Source organism: Thrips palmi, unplaced genomic scaffold (assembly GCF_012932325.1).
Source record: "Thrips palmi isolate BJ-2018 unplaced genomic scaffold, TpBJ-2018v1 HiC_scaffold_3, whole genome shotgun sequence".
Classification (NCBI taxonomy): Eukaryota; Metazoa; Arthropoda; class Insecta; order Thysanoptera; family Thripidae; genus Thrips; species Thrips palmi.
The window spans coordinates 10049136-10065447 of NW_023144630.1; the positions used below are offsets into that span (position 1 = coordinate 10049136).

The window sequence follows — 16312 nt, forward strand, 5'->3', positions numbered from 1 at the left end:
CGAAGCACGGGGTTTAAATCGTCTTTCCAGGTGAAGTCTCCCAGAGGCGGAAATGTGGGGCACTTGTCACACTCCTGGCACATGACCTTCACTACCCTGACTGGCTTCTCCGAGTCCGTCGCCAACAGTTTGTCCCAGATGGACTTCTTCTGCCGTTGGCACGACTCTGCCGCGTGGGGGAGCTTCTCGGCAGGGTAGCCTGGAGCGGGTCCACGCATCAGCACAACGCGCCGCAGCGCCACCAGCCCGCACTGGCGCAGCCCCTCGGCCAGGTCCTTGAAGTGCCACGGACCGTCTCCCTCCGAGGCGCACAGGATCCGCAGCTCCTGCAGTGTGGCGGCGTGGGCCTTGGCCAGAGACAGGACGGTGGAGGCAGGCTTAAGGTACACACCGAGCCACTGCAGGCCGCAATGACCCGCGGGCAGAGGGGGAAACGCCACGTCGAGCGCACCGTGTCTGTACCAGTTCAAGACGAGTTTCCGCAGCCTGGGCATTCGCTGCACGGACTGGAGGTGTTCCTCTGAAACGTTCCGCACCTCCAGTTCCTGCAGTTGAAGCGGCAGGTCTGGGGCGTTCTTGACAGACTTCTTCAGATGGACGTATAAGCAGCGCAGCGCTGGCATGTCCCTGATCACATCAAGGTGTTCCCGAACGGCGTCCTCAAGCGAGAGCCACTCGACGCGCGGGGCAACGCGCTTCAGCAGCACTGTACTCCAGTTCGGCTGCTCGCAGCAGTCCAGACCAAGCAGATTCTTCACCTGAAACACGCAAGCGCACTACGCGTTACCGCCTGTCACGCTGTTGCCACACTTAATGCTTTTGTCCACATTTTGTACGAGACGCAGTTTTTTTGTGCAGATGAACTTCGAGTACAAAACTAAACACGGATTTCCACATCGCCAAAAAGAAAGCGCATTTTTTCAATCGCACAAATAGTAAGTACAAAAAATGTTTCATCTCGGACGAAATTGTACGTTGCGTATAGCGCAGGCCTTCTTTCGTTTGAGAAGACTTAGGTTAGCCGTGCATAGCTGCGGGGACAAACCTTATTGCCACAATAAACGAAAATACCCTCACCTTGTCCAGGCTTGGGTTCTGCAGGGCTTCGTCCAGCTCTTGGGTGTGCTCCTTTTGTTTGCTGAGTTTCCCCAAATGCATACACTCTTCGGGACGGAAGACCTGGAAGCAGTGCGGACACATTTTGAGGGCAAGACAATGAAATCATATCTTGAGATTTCTGACTCTAGTATTTTTAAGGTTATTGTTAAGTGAAAAAAGTGGCTATATGACATTTTGTAAATACTTGTGTCAGATGTCTTAATATAGGGCTAAAAGTTACTTTTTATTACATACACTCATACCCTAAGACTAGGGCTCCAACTCCTATTAGCTTCTAAGTTATGGGGAACTACGTAAACTTTTAGTCCTTTCTCCCACATTCTCCCCACGACAAAGGATTAGCTACCCAGTCTTCAGATTCTGGCTATTATGTCTATTTTCAAATAGGAAAAAGACAGCGTTGCCCTTTTTCTGATATCTGCCTTAGTTTTCGTGAGAAACCAAAAACAAGACCAAACTGGTCAAAATCTCACAAATTTAAAGAAAAATAAAAATAGGCCTGATAAAATAGCTTTTACAGCCTCTCCCCTGATGTCTTTAAATCTGCCAACGCTACCTTTTTCCTATGCAAAAATAGATAAAATTGCCAAAATCTGAAGACTGGGTAGCTAATCCTTTGTCGTGAGGAGAATTTGGGAGAAACAACTTAAAGTTTAGATAAACCTCCATAACTCAAAATTTAATAGGAGTTGGGGCCCCTCAACCTTGGGAATAAATTCATGTAATAGTGGTTTAGTTTTGACCACAAGATGATCTTCCTGTGGCAAATATTTTTAGGCCTTGCTAGTTTCACTTTACAGTATCCTTAAGCTTTAATCGCCCACCAAAATTTCAGGCCAAAGTTGCCATTTAAAAGGTGGGCAATGAAATTTCACTTATGTTGTTCGTACGTTACGGTGAATTCGGCGCAAGCATCATACGAAGCAATATTCCTTCGTAATACGAATCTTTTTGGCTTTATGATTGTCAGATACGAAGAAAAACCTTCGTAATACGAAGAAAAACCACCTTTCGTATTATGCTTGCGCCATTTCCTTCGTATTATGGCAAATTTCTTCGTAAGACATTTGATCCAGGAAGCGGAAGAAGGGGATAACTCAATTTTGGCCATTTTCCAGGAGAAACCAAAAACTGTTAGGGGGGAAAACTAAAACAAAACAAATGAATGTTGCACATGTTAATAATTTCAAAAAGCATTAGTAAAATTTTGGAAAAAAATAAAAAGTGTAAGGTCACTCCGTAGAGGATTTCTGCGACTTATCGCTTTCCGTTGAAATGGAAAACAGAGTCAGCTCGGAGTCAGCTCACCTTATATTTCCTAAACAAAGAGGAATGTGGAGACAAGTCAAGTGGAACAATAGTCTGCATAAAGTGTATGTTACTCTGGTGTATTTTTTGGACTTAGCTCTTTTTTCCACATTGAAATTTAAAATTAAGGGGGGGCTAAGTTGAGTTGATTCTTTTTACACAAGATTCATAAAAATACAAGTTGAGTTATATCCTTTTGCCAATTTGTCAAACGGACTCATGTGGACTTCCGTTGAGTTATCTCCATTTTCCAATGAAATTTAGACCGTAAAAGGGGTTAAGTTGAGTTATACCCTTTTTCCATGTGGATTTTCTCCTTAACCGCTTGGAATTCAGTCAAATAATTTGGTGTAATGATGGAAACTATTCTAAGGCACAATATTAAAATACAAACTCAATTTGGGGATAAGTCAAGTTATTCCCTTCTTCCGCTTCCTGGATCATTTAGTGTGCTTTTATCATGAGAAACAACCCGTATAAGTTTTGTGGCACTCGAAGCTAGCTGCCGAATTCTTCATGTCAAACTATGGAAAGGGTTCCAGAACGCACCTTGGTGAGGCTCCACTCCTGGTGCATCTGCAGCACCAGTGGGCAAAGCAAACTGCGTCTGGAGCCTGGAGCCGCCACCTGCAGTTGGCCCTTCCAGGTGGAGCAGGGCGAGTCCACCTGCAGCTGCAGCTGACACTTGGCCTGGAGGAGAGTGGTGGCGTCCTGCAGCAGCTGTTCCAGGCCCTCCTCCAGTGTAGGTTCCTCCAGGTCCCGGCAATCCACGGCCGCCTCCCACAGCTCCTTCCTGGCCTCCTCGACGTGCCGCAGCCTGCCGCGCCACTGCTCCAGCTGGGCCTCCAGCACGCCCTTGACGTCCAGCAGGGCCTTCACCACCTCGCGCGCCGACGTCGCCACCTTGTCCAGACGCTGCAGTTTGGGGGCGGCCTGTTCTGTGCGACGCTGGCGGAGGGAGCACACGGAGTGGGCCGAGTCCATGCAGTCCTCCGCGGCATCGTCGCCGCAGTCCCGGCACCAGAACCTGCGCGACACGTGACATGACCATGAAAAACTGTGACGGGTTTCGGCTGAAAGCAAAGACAAACTACGCTCAAAAACCATGTTAAGAAGAATTTTCTTCTCAATAATGCAAAGAAAGTAAGTTGTCTGGACTGCAGTGCAAGGTTTTACTCTGCAAACTCAACAGTGTACTCAGTGCACTCTGCTCAGAGTGTACGCACGAGTACACTCCGTTTATTGTGTATGAGTACACTCTCCTCCAGCGTGTGCTCACGACGAACGTTTACTCAGCTGCATATACTTCCATGGGAACCAAGGTGTGTACTGATCTCAGCACACTCTCGTTGCAGTGTACTCAGCTGAAAACACTCTCACTGGAGTGTACTTTTGAGTACCGTCAACGGGGGTAACTTGGGACACTACGTTTTTAGAACACCAGAGCCAATATTCTCAACCCAGACCAATGGTTCCTAACTATGTTAAAGTTTGACCCTTTCCCCACGATTTCATGCTTGTCTGGTTCATTTGCCTCGATTATATCGTTTCCCAGCCGTCCCGAAAGAGTGTCCCAAGTTACCCCATGACCGGGGGTAACTTGGGACAGTAGGTAATTGGCTACATTCCTATGCATCTATTGATGTTAATGGATGTAATAAATTTAAGTCACAACATATAGACCAAGAATTCAGGCCTAGGAACTCTTGTCGGACCGATATTGGACTATATTTAGAGCTCGACGTGGAACTCTCTTTTCTACTGGTATTATCCAAGCATTTTCTGAAAATTTCAAAATATGGATTACCAGAAGACAAAACTGCAGAGCAAGGCATCTCTTTCCATCATCAGCGTAAAATCCGAAGTTTAAGTTATGTCAGGGACCGGGTCAGTCAACTCCTAGAAGGCTAGGACTGCTGGAAACATGAGGAAAAGACTGTCCCAAGTTACCCCGTGAAATTTCGATTTTTGATAAATTGAAGTCTGGACCGAAGATGGGAAAACTGTAATCAACGCTTTTTTGCCAACGTTATTGTCTGTGTATGATCTAACAACCCAGAGAGACTAATCGGCCAAATCTGCATTTCACTCCTTGCACTAGGGTCAACTTGTCAATGTTTGACATATTTTGTCAAAAACCCTATTATGTAGTTTCCCGTTTTTCAAATACTAATTGTGACACTGTTAAAAAAAATTACTGAAAATTCATAATTTTTTGTAAGAAGTCGATTTACTTACATTCAGTCTGAATTTTCATACCAAAACTTTCATACTTCGCGGTCTGAAAGTTTCAGACGACGTTAGTCTGAATTTTCAGATCAACATGTTGTATGAAAAATGATACCAGTCGGTCTATTTTATCAGACTAAGTTGTACGAAGACATTGAAGACATTGCCACTCTGTAGAGTAGAACACAAATCAGCGAACTTTTGCCATCGGTTTATCGTAGACGCTCAGCGGATCGTCTCGGCTCAAAAATTAGGAACTCGGTAGTAGACTCCTACTTGCAAAGGTGGTGAAGAGGCTAGAGGTGACTGCTGAATTGCGAGCGAGAGCGGCCTTAGCCCAACCACGCGCCGACCCGTGGCCATGCGCGAGAGTGAAATTGTATTCTTTGTTTTTAGCTTATACTGCACTTATTAACCTGAATCTTGCTTTGGTGCGCTCATGCCCTTTCAGACAATCACTTGGAATAAGTTTGTAACAAAATATTCGCAATTTCGCCTTCAAGTGGCAATTTTAGCTCCAAAAGATCGTCCATGCGACACTAGCGCCACCTAGCGGATAGAGCAATAAGTGTCCATTTCGGAGCTCTGAACATTCTCTATGCTTTTACGACACTAAACGTAAATATTATTTGAAATACACAGTAGTATTGATAAAAGTTCTGAGAAAATCGAAAAATGTACAAGGGGACGGAGTTTTTTCACTCGTTTTCCGATTTCACAAGTATGAATTTAGTTTTCGGACGACAATGTACAAAACTTGATAACCATCGCTCTAAATATTCAGACTCGCTAGTCTAAATTCAAATTTCAGACAACAGGTCAAACTTTTCAGACAGTTGGTCTTAATATTCGTACCATTTTATGAATTTACGATTCAGACCACCAAGTAAGACGAAATCAGTCTGAATTTTCATATTTTTTTTAACAGTGGATGTTATGCACCTCTTCAACCTTTCCGCGCGTGCCCTGAGGCCTTTGAAACAAAACCCTGCCGCGGGCTTGACGCTAGGAAGCCCCGTCGCTGAGTGGCAGCACTAACAAGCTGTACAGGGCAGACTGTCCCAAGTTACCCCCGTTGACGGTACTCTACAAATCGAAGAGCGTACATTGTATGCTCTAACTGGAGCATGGCTGCAAGCACGCTCTAGCTCGTGCATGCCTGCCACGCATGCACTTACGAGTGCATACATGCCATGTACTGTACACGCTAACTGAAGCATGCATCTAGAGCATACGGGATAGGGAGTTCCCTGCATCAGGAAGGGTGTACATGGCATGTATGCACTATAGTAAGTGCATGCTTGGCAGGCATGCGCTAGCTAGAGCGTGCTCGCAGGCATGCTCCAGTTAGAGCATACAATGCACGCTCTTCGATTTATAGAGTACACGCCAAATAGAGTGTCCTGAGCACACTGTTGAGTTTGCAGAGTACGTCACATGTTCTGCAGAGAAATATTTTAGTAAGATGCGATTAAGTGTCTGGACACTGCAAACTTATTGCCACTTATTGCGATTTCTTTGCAGCATTGTATTAATTTCTTAGCATAAACAAATAAGTTTACTTGAAACTTTACAATAAATTTTCTGGTACAAATGTAATCTGTCTATTTCAAAACTTAATAGCTTTGCACAAATATTTTGTTCGCTATTTAAGAATTTAAGACTTTCTGTAACATACTATCACCACTTTACCCAGACTAACAACGCTTATAGACGATAGACGTCGATGAGAGAGGAACATGAAGAATCACAAAACCGCAAACAGCGCAGGCAGCTTAAAAAGCCTTGTGCCAAATACCTTTTGACTGCACTGCAATTTGGATGGAAAGAATTTACGCAAAAATATGGCGAGACATTAAAGTCTCGCCAAGATTTGGTCAGACCTGAAAGTCTCGCCAAAATTTGGTCAGACAAAAAAGTCTCGCCACAAAACGGTCATACACAAAAGTCTGACCCCAAAATGGCGAGACTTTTGTGTCTGACCACGGCCTTTAGGCCGTAACCGTCCGGCGCATTACGGCCTTTCGGTGGTAGTCAGACACAAAAGTCTCGCCATTTTGGGGTCAGACTTTAGTGAATGACCGTTTTGTGGCGAGACTTTTTTGTCTGACCAAATTTTGGCGAAACTTTCAGGTCTGACCGAATCTTGGCGAGACTTTTATGTCTTGCCTCTGGAGTGGCGAGAAGTCTGACCTTTGGATTTGTAGTGCAAGATGTTGTTTGCATTACAATAACCCTGTTTTCTTTGCAGTGAGCAAAGAAATTCTGTGTATTGAAATGACATTCTTCTGACGCTTCTTTTAAGTTTACGGTATTTTCTCGGCGGCAGCTATGCTACTCACTTGGGACTGGAAGTGCTGCTACTCAGGTTGTTGGTTTCGGGACCCGAGAGCTCCTCCTTGACCGTCACGACTTCAGACTCCATCGTCAGGCTGCAAAGTGTTACAAACAGCGCTTCAGTTTTTCTTACTTCCGGTCCGAAAAAAAAACTTCGAAATACCTCCACAGGACAAAAAGAGAAAACTGGCGAAGAACGCACATAAGGTACCAAAGCGTTTGCAACCATACATACCTGTCCAATGAGGATCCTTCTTGCCGCTGAGACGGACTGCTTCCCTGCTTAGACCTCTTGCTGGCGTCTCCGGCAGGGCTCGTCTGCGCTCTCTTCTTGGGGGGCATTCTGCTGCAAGAGGCAACGTTATTAAATAGGGTTCTACGGGCACTATGGCACTTCCACGCACAGTTACACTGTGAGAAAAATGTACGGTATTCGCCGTTAATTTATTAACAAGATTTGCTGTACTTAGAAGTACGGTGTTTACCGTATCTGGAAGTACAGCGTTTACCGTACCCATGGAGGTACGGTGTTTACCGTACCTGGAAGTACGGCGATTCCCGTAGTTTGTACAAACACGGTAAAAGAGCCGCCTTGAAATCCAAGGGGATGTCTTATTTAGGTATTTCTAAGGGGTTTGAGTGAATTTTCAAAGCGGTCCAAATTAAGATCTTCTTGTAGAAATGGACTCGTCTCGACAAGACAAACAAAAACCGCAACACATCTCATAGGTTTGGATGGGAAATGACAACGTCATTGAGCTTCAAAAGTAACTAAAAGGTCCATGAACATATTTTTAAGTTTGTAGGTGAATAGTTTTTTCATTTTCCATCCAAACCTATGACATGCCATGACATTTTTTGTTTGTCTTGACGAGACGAATCCATTTCTGTAAGAAGATCTTGATTTGGACCACTTTGAAAATTCACTTGATTTGGACCACTTCGAAAATTCACTCAAACCCCTTAGAAATATAACAAGACATTCCCTCGGATTTCAAAGCGGCACTTTGGACGTGAAGTTGAAAAGATCTCACGTTGGATTCAATTCCAAAGAGTTTGAGTACATTTTCAAAATCGTCTAAATTGACTTTGATGTCAAGAAATGACTGCCTCTTGACAAGTGCATTCTACGAATTACGGTGATCGCCGTACTTCCAGGTACAGTAAACGCTGTACGTCTAGGTACGGCAAACACCGTACTTCAATGGGTACGGTAAACGCTGTACTTCTAGGTACGGTAAACACCGTACTTCTAAGTACGGCAAATCCTGTTAATAAATTAACGGCGAATAACCGTACATTTTTCTCACAGTGTAGCCAGAACATTCTGCTCTAATTTGCATGCATTCAAGCATTTTTCTGCAAAATTTTATGCAAATTCCGCGTGTGCAATGCACTAGTCGTGCAAATTACAAGTACAAAATTCTACATCATAATTTAGTGTCCAGGAAGGGCGTACTTGATCTATGCCATTTTCAAGGGCGTTACTAGACTCTTTCAGTCCGTACTGAATAGGGTATTCCAACGCCCTCCCAGAATGGAAGTGAGAAGACCGACAACAGCAGTCAAAAATGGCAGTTAATATTCGAAATCCACGCGGCGGATTAACTTCGCCGCGTAACTTTCTCATCAAAACTGCCATCTCTCACTTCCGGTCTGGAAGAGCATTGGAATACCCTATTCGTCAGCTAGTCCCAAAAGAAGTTCGGAACGTCCGTACTGGTTCTATATGACGTCATGTAATCGGGCACGGAACAAAAGTACAAAACTTCCGTTGTTGGACACGTAAAACATTTGAAAGGTTAGAATTTTTACAGCACTACACTCACTGAGAATGAAAGAGTCACCACCATCACCCTTTCATTGGGTAACGCACGCACCGTTGCCCAAATTTGGGTGACGAGCCCGCGGTGACCAAATTTTGGGCAGTCATAAAATCGTCGCCCAAATTTGGGTAACGTCGTCGGCGACGCCGTAAGGTCCCCGATGACGCTCTTCCGGGGCCACCACGATGACCGCCATGTGGCGTTGAAGCCTCCGGTCATCGTAGTGGCCCCGGAAGGACGTCATCGGGAACCTCGCGGCGTCGCCGACGGCGTTACCCAAATTTGGGCGACCAAACGCCTGTTACCCAATTTCGGGTGATGAATTCTTCGTCACCAAAATTTGGCCAACGAAGTTGCATCACCCATTTAAAGGGTGATGGTGGTGACCAATTCATTCTCAGTGCTCATAAAAGCCTACATAGCAATTGCTTCATAACTACAAAGAAAATGAAGGCGTTGTAGATTGCTTCGTTTTATGAGGATATCCTTCGCATTACGAATTAAACATGAATATTCAGAGTGCTCACACACTGAGATTCCAAACGCTATGAGTATAGCACGTATGGTGCAATGAAGCTGAGATTTCGCACCATACGTGCAATGCCTCAGCCATAATGCACCTTACGTGCAATGCATCCCGAAAAAGCCCTATGCTAATGCATGGGAATGGGAAGGCATTGCACTTCACGTGCAATGCTTTTGCATTGCACCAATTGACGCTATACTTTAACGTTTGGATTCTCAGTGCAAAGGAATCAGAGCAGCATGGATTATGGGCGTAAAATTGCTGTCTAACCGGGGAGCATAACTTAATGCCGATATGAATGGCCTAAGGTTTTGTGCCCCGAACGGGATGCCGTCGCCGCATCCTCCACCGGGTGGAGTCCACCCCCCCACTGTCGTTTCCGGACTGCTGCACCGGAAGTACGGGGTGCAGGCGACGGGGTGAGCGGAGCCCTGGGCTGTATGGTCTCGACGCTCGTGAATCACGTTATCCGAACGTTGGTTACTACGCGTTGTGCCGCAACGGCTACCCGAGACCGCCCCAACACACGCTTCCACACAAAAGAGTGTTACGCAGCGTTGCATTCATAATATCTTTCGAAGTAAGTTCCACGAGTACGAGCCAAATCGTGCAAACATATCGCAGTAAAAACCCTACGAAGAACCGCTTCGTAATACGAAGAAAATGAAAGCATTGTAAGAGCTACGAAGAAATGCTTTGGTAAAATGAAGCAAAATCCTTCGTTACACTAAGCATTTCGATAACGCCGTCATTTTCTTCTTAGTTATGAAGCAAATGCTTCGTAGGCTATTAAGAGAGATTACGAACGCATAAATTCTTTCATGATACGAAGGTGTTCTGAACTACGCATGCGTCAAATTCTCTATAACATAGCTTAAGTTTCATTGCTAGACATTTACAGTATATATGCAGTTACGATGGCCTATACCCGCCCCTCTTGCATACTCGCGAACTTGCTTTTAAGAACGGTTTGATGCCTGCGCTTGTTCGGCGGTGATAAGCTTTTTCATTCCACGGAAACGACGTACTGTACCTCTGGGGATGGTTGTGCTGGCAGCAATGTCGCAAAATCCACGAGTAAAAAAATGGACGTACACTGTTGCAGACGCTACGTCAAGCAACACTGAAGACCTGACCTGTTGACTTCGCGAAGGAACTGCTCTGACTTTGGAGCGGCCCACAGCAGCAGCACAGCAGCGGCATGCGACGCGTGACGCAGGCTTGCCGGACTCCGCCGAGTAGAGAGCGCCCGAGTCGCGCGCCTTCGGGTCCGAGCGCGCCGAAGCCGGCAGCGCCCGGCGCGAGGGGGAAACAACTACCCTTTTTTCTGTACACCAAAAATTTAATGCTTCAAAAATTTTACAAATTTACAAAAATTCTCAAAAATTTTCACAATTTTGAAAATTTCCATAAAATTTTAAAAATTTGTAAAAATGCAAAATTTCTGAAAAATTTCCGAAAATTTCTCAAAATTTCTCAAAAATTCTCTAAAAATCACAAAAATTTTCGTAATCAAGAACCTATAAAGCCCCAATCCGACTGACTCACTGACTGACTCACTGACTCACTGACTCATAGAAATGTTTGGGGTGAAGGAGTGGTCGTAGAGACTTGCGGTTTTTCCATTCGATTCCAAATTTTATGGGAAATTGGGAAAATCCCAAAAGTCGAAAATTCCTTACCGTTTCCGAGAAAACCTACTTTATCTACAAAAAAGGGGAACAAATTTCTCACCGTTTCCGAGCAAACCTACTCAATCTTCAAAAAAGGGGACCGACCGACTAGAAATTTTTATTCGCCCCATCGGTAGGTCTGGTCGAGACATTTCCGAAACTGTGCCGCAATCGGGTCCCCGTCACCGGCAACATCCTCAAAAACGATTAAATAGGCCTAAATTCAAAAAAATCTACTCTATCTTCAAAAAAGGGGACCGACCGACTAAAAATTTTTTTTCACCCCATCGGTGGGTCTGGTCGAGACATTTCAGAAACTGTGCCGCAATCGGGTTCTTGTCACCGGCAACATCCTAAAAAACGATAAAATAGGCCAAAATTTTAACAAAATCCCTCAATCTTCAAATAACGGGAAAAGTAGCGATACACATCGGCAATTTTGGGCCCGTCCCGTACATTTAGAAATGTGCGAATTTCGCCTTTTTTAAACCCCGCGGGATTTGAACCCGAGTCTGGGGTCAAAATAAATGTCTTTTTCGTCATCAGCACCCTCAAAAACATCAAAACAATGAAAAAACTCGAATAAAAAGAATGTTAAAAAAATACCCCGCGGGGATTTGAACCCGGGTCCGAACTTCTCCGATTCGCTCGAAACTGGCACCTTTGGGTTTTTTTCTCGTCGCCCCGATTCCAAAAACCCCCTACATGCCCTCCTAGCTGCATCCGTTGCCGAGATCCTCCTCGACCCCATGTAGACCATGATGCACCTGCAGCAGCCCCCCCGGGGGCTCGGATCGGATTTGCTGCCCCCGGGGCGGTTCTTAGGATCACCCAAGGAGGCTGCATCCCAAAATTTTGGGTCAAGATCGGACCACGGGAAGCCCTCGGACGAACGGACGGACGGACGGACGGACGAACGACAGAGAGACGCACAGCATGCATCAAGAACCTATATAGCCCCAATCCGACTGACTCACTGACTGACTCACTCACTCATAAGAAATTTTTGGGGGTAAAGGGAGTGGTCGTAGAGACCTGCGGGTTTTTCCATTCTTTCCCAAAATTTTTTGGGGAAAAATTGAGAAAATCTCAAAAGTTGAAAATTTCTCACTGTTCCCGAGCAAACCTACTCAATGTTCAAAAAAGGGGACCGAATGACAAAAAATTTTTATTCCCCCCAAATCGGTAGGTCTGGTCGAGAATTTCCGAAACTGTGCCGAAATCGGGACCCCCCCACCGGCAATTGGGCCACCATCATCAAGAATGTTTATAGCCCCAATCCTGCGCCCCAATGCCCTAGCCCCGGGCCCCTCCATCCAACCTCTTCCTTCCTCTGCAGGGTTGCTGCATCACCTGCTAGCCGGCTCCGGTGCTAAAGAAAATTAAAAACTAACATTAATTTTTTTTTAAAAATGTTGTACTGTGATTTTTTTCAGAAAGATCTCATTTTACCTCTTTAGGTTGCTTGAGTTGCTTGGTTTTTCATTTTCTTTTTTAAAGAGGATTGGGGTTTGTTGCAACATGTCTCTGGCGAGACCCAGCAACAGTGCATGAAGATTATAAAGAACCTATAAAGCCCCAATCCGACTGACTCACTGACTCACTCACTCATAGAAATGTTTGGGGTGAAGGAGTGGTCGTAGAGACTTGCGGTTTTTTCCATTCGATTCCAAATTTTAGGGGAAAAATTGGGAAAAACCCCAAAAAGTTGAAAATTCCTCACCGTTTCCGAAAAAACCTACTTTATCTACAAAAAAGGGAACAAATTTCACACCTTTTCCGAGCAAACCTACTCAATCTTCAAAAAAGGGGACCGACCGACTAAAAATTTTTATTCGCCCCATCGGTAGGTCTGGTCGAGAATTTCCGAAACTGTGCCGTAATCGGGACCCCGCCCCCCGGCAATTGGGCCACCATCATCAAGAATTTTATAGCCCCAATCCTGCCCCCCCAATGCCCTAGCCCCCGGCTCCCTCCATCCAACCTCTTCCTTCCTCTGCAGGGTTGCTGCGTCAGCGCTAGCCGGCTCCGGTGCTAAAGAAAATTAAAAACTAACTTTAAATTTTTGTTTAAAAATGATTTTTTACTGTGATTTTTTTCAGAAAGATTCTTTTCCCTTTTTAGGTTGCTTGAGTTGTTTGAGTTTTTCTTTTTCTTTGTTAAGAGGATTGGGGCTATGTTGCAACATGTCTCTGGCGAGACCCAGCAACAGTGCATGAAGATTATCAAGAACCTAAAAACCCCCAAATCCGACTGACTCACTGACTCACTCACTCATAGAAATGTTGGGGGTGAAGGAGTGGTCGTAGAGACTTGGGGTTTTTTCCATTCGATTCCAAATTTTAGGGGAAAAATTTGGGGAAAAAAATCCCAAAAGTCGAAAATTCCTCACCGTTTCCGAAAAAACCTACTTTATCTAAAAAAAAGGGGAAAAAATTTCACACCGTTTTCGAGAAAACCTACTAAATCTTCAAAAAGGGGACCGACCGACAAAAAATTTTTTTTTCCCCCCATCGGTAGGTCTGGTCGAGACATTTCCGAATCTGTGCCGCAATCGGGTCCTCGTCACCGGCAAAAATCCTCAAAAACGATAAAATAGGCCTAAATTTAAAAAAATCCACTCAATCTTAAAAAAAGGGGAACCGTCCGACTAAAAATTTTTATTCGCCCCATCGGTAGGTCTAGTCGAGACATTTCAGAAACTGCCGCAATCGGGTCCCCGTAAACCGGAAACACCAAAAAACGATATAATAATATAAAAAAAATGGGCCTAAATTCAACAAAATCCACTCAATTTTAAAAAAAGGGGGACCAAAACCGACTAAAGATTTTTATGCCCCCCATCGGTAGGTCTGGTCGAGACATTTTCGAAACTGTGCCGCAATCAGGTCCCCGTCACCGGCAACATCCTCAAAACGATTAAATGGGCCTAAACTCAAAAAAATCCACTCAATCTTCAAAAAAGGGGGACCGACCGACAAAAAAATTTTATTCGCCCCATCGGTAGGTCTGGTCGAGACATTTCCGAAACTGTGCCGCAATCGGGTCACCGGCAACGTACTCAAAATCAATGATCAATTGTCATCAAGAACCTATAAAGCCTCAAAATCCGACTGACTGACTCCCGCACTCATCAACAACCTATATAGCCGCAATCCGACTGATCATCCCTGACTCACTCACCCATAAAATGTTTGGGTCAAGGAGTAGTCGTAGAGACTTGCGGTTTTCTCCATTCGATTTCAAATTTCATGGGAAAAAAGAAAAAAATAAAAAAAGTTGAAAATTTCTCACCGTTTCCGAGAAAACCCTACTCAATCATTTAGAAAGGGGACCGAATGACAAAAAATTTTTATTCCCCCCATCGGTAGGTCTGGTCGAGAATTTCCGAAACTGTGCCGCAGTCGGGCCCCCGCCCCCGGGCAATTGGGAAAATCATCATCATAAAAGAATCTATATAGCCCCAATCCGACTTACTGACTGACTCACTCACTCATTTAAACATAAAAATGTTATGGGGGTCAGGGAGTGGTCGTAGAGACTTGCGGTTCTTTCCATTCACCTCTATCCTTGTCAAAGCAGTCTTCAATATTTTCCGGCCTTGTATGCACCCATTGACTGCCACAGTAGCCAATGCAACAAGCTATCTTGGGCAGTGCTATCGTGGGCAGTAAAAGTAGCTTAATTATATGGTCAAAAGCTGTTAAATAGACCTTTCAAAGAAGCAGTACATTTTCTTCCTTAGAAATTTGCCTTTGGTCACCACGGACTTAGTGAAAATACTTCGGCACGCGCCCCACACATGCGGGGGGCTGGGGGCGGAGCCCCCAGCGAGCAGCGCGAGTCATACTATATGCCCGTCCCCTTTGTCATTTTTTTTTTCAAAAAAATTTAAAGGGACGGGGCCCAAAAAGGGGAAACGTCCGACTAAAAATTTTTATTCGCCCCATCGGCAGGTCTAGTCGAGACATTTCAGAAAATGTGCCGCAATCGGGGCCCCGTCACCGGCAACATCCTCAAAACGATTAAATAGGCCTAAATTCAACAAAAACCACTCAATCTTCAAAAAAAGGGGGCCGACCGACTAAAATTTTTTAATCGCCCCATCGGTAGGTCTGGTCGAGACATTTCCGAAACTGTGCCGCAATCGGGTCTCCGTCACTGGCAACATTCTCAAAAAAAGATTAAATGGCCTAAAATTTAACAAAATCCACTCAATCTTCAAAAAAGGGGGCCGACCGACTAAAAATTTTTATTCGCCCCATCGGTAGGTCTGGTTGAGACATTTCCGAAACTGTGCCGCAATCGGGTCCCCGTCACCGGCAACATCCTCAAAAACGATTAAATAGGCCTAAATTCAACAAAATCCACTCAATCTTCAAAAAGGGGGCCGACCGACTAAAAATTTTTATTCGCCCCATCGGTAGGTCTGGTCGAGACATTTCCGAAACTGTGCCGCAATCGGGTCTTCGTCACTGGCAACATCCTCAAAAAAAAGATTAAATAGGCCTAAAATTTAACAAAATCCACTCAATCTTCAAAAAAGGGGACCGACCGACTAAAAATTTTTATTCGCCCCATCGGTAGGTCTGGTCGAGACGTTTCCGAAACTGTGCCGCAATCGGGTCCCCGTCACCGGCAACATCCTCAAAATCAATCATCAATTGTCATCAAGAACCTATAAAGCCCCAAAATCCGACTGACTGACTCCCTCACTCATCAATCAAGAACCTATATAGCCCCAATCCGACTGACTGACTCACTGACTCACTCACTCACCTAGAAATGTTTGGGGTCAAGGGGTGGTCGTAGAGACCTAAGGTTTTTTTCCTTTCACCTCTATCCTTGTCAAAGCAGTCTTCAATATTTTCCGGGCCTTGTACAGTCGACTCCCGTTAGCTGGCAGGGCAACCGGGAGGCGCGTTGGACAACTAACACTGCAGGAAAAAAGTACGGAATTTCCTACGGAAAAGTTATGGTCAATTTTTTACCCGGATCAATCGTACCAATTCTGTACCCAGTACGGAAAAGGTATGGGGTATCCGTACTGAAATTCAATGGAAGATTCTCAGTACGGATAACGGAAAGATTACCCTAGTCCAAATCCAGGCCAAAATCGTATTCATCCAGCAATGTACGGAAAATGTTGGTACATTTAACATGAATAAAATCCGTGTAAATTGTCAAATGCATCTACCAAGAAACCACCCTCGGACAGAAAACTTCCGTACTCTTAACAGTCCATGCTATGTTTGGTCCATACAGAAAAAAAAGCCTGGTCCTAAAAGAATATT

The 16312-nt window shown here is 44.9% G+C and overlaps 1 protein-coding gene across 1 annotated transcript in view; it reads right to left on the reverse strand.

Moving 5' to 3' along the window:
* LOC117647842 overlaps positions 1–16312 on the reverse strand; it is a 22272-nt gene that overhangs the window by 3525 nt on the left and 2435 nt on the right. Inside the window, exons 2-6 of the mRNA XM_034389814.1 lie at positions 7229–7336; positions 6999–7088; positions 2977–3454; positions 1078–1179; positions 9–758 (exon numbers count right to left, since the gene is read on the reverse strand). Coding sequence (XP_034245705.1) covers positions 9–758; positions 1078–1179; positions 2977–3454; positions 6999–7088; positions 7229–7336 — 1528 coding nt within the window. The remainder of the gene's footprint in view (positions 1–8; positions 759–1077; positions 1180–2976; positions 3455–6998; positions 7089–7228; positions 7337–16312) is intronic.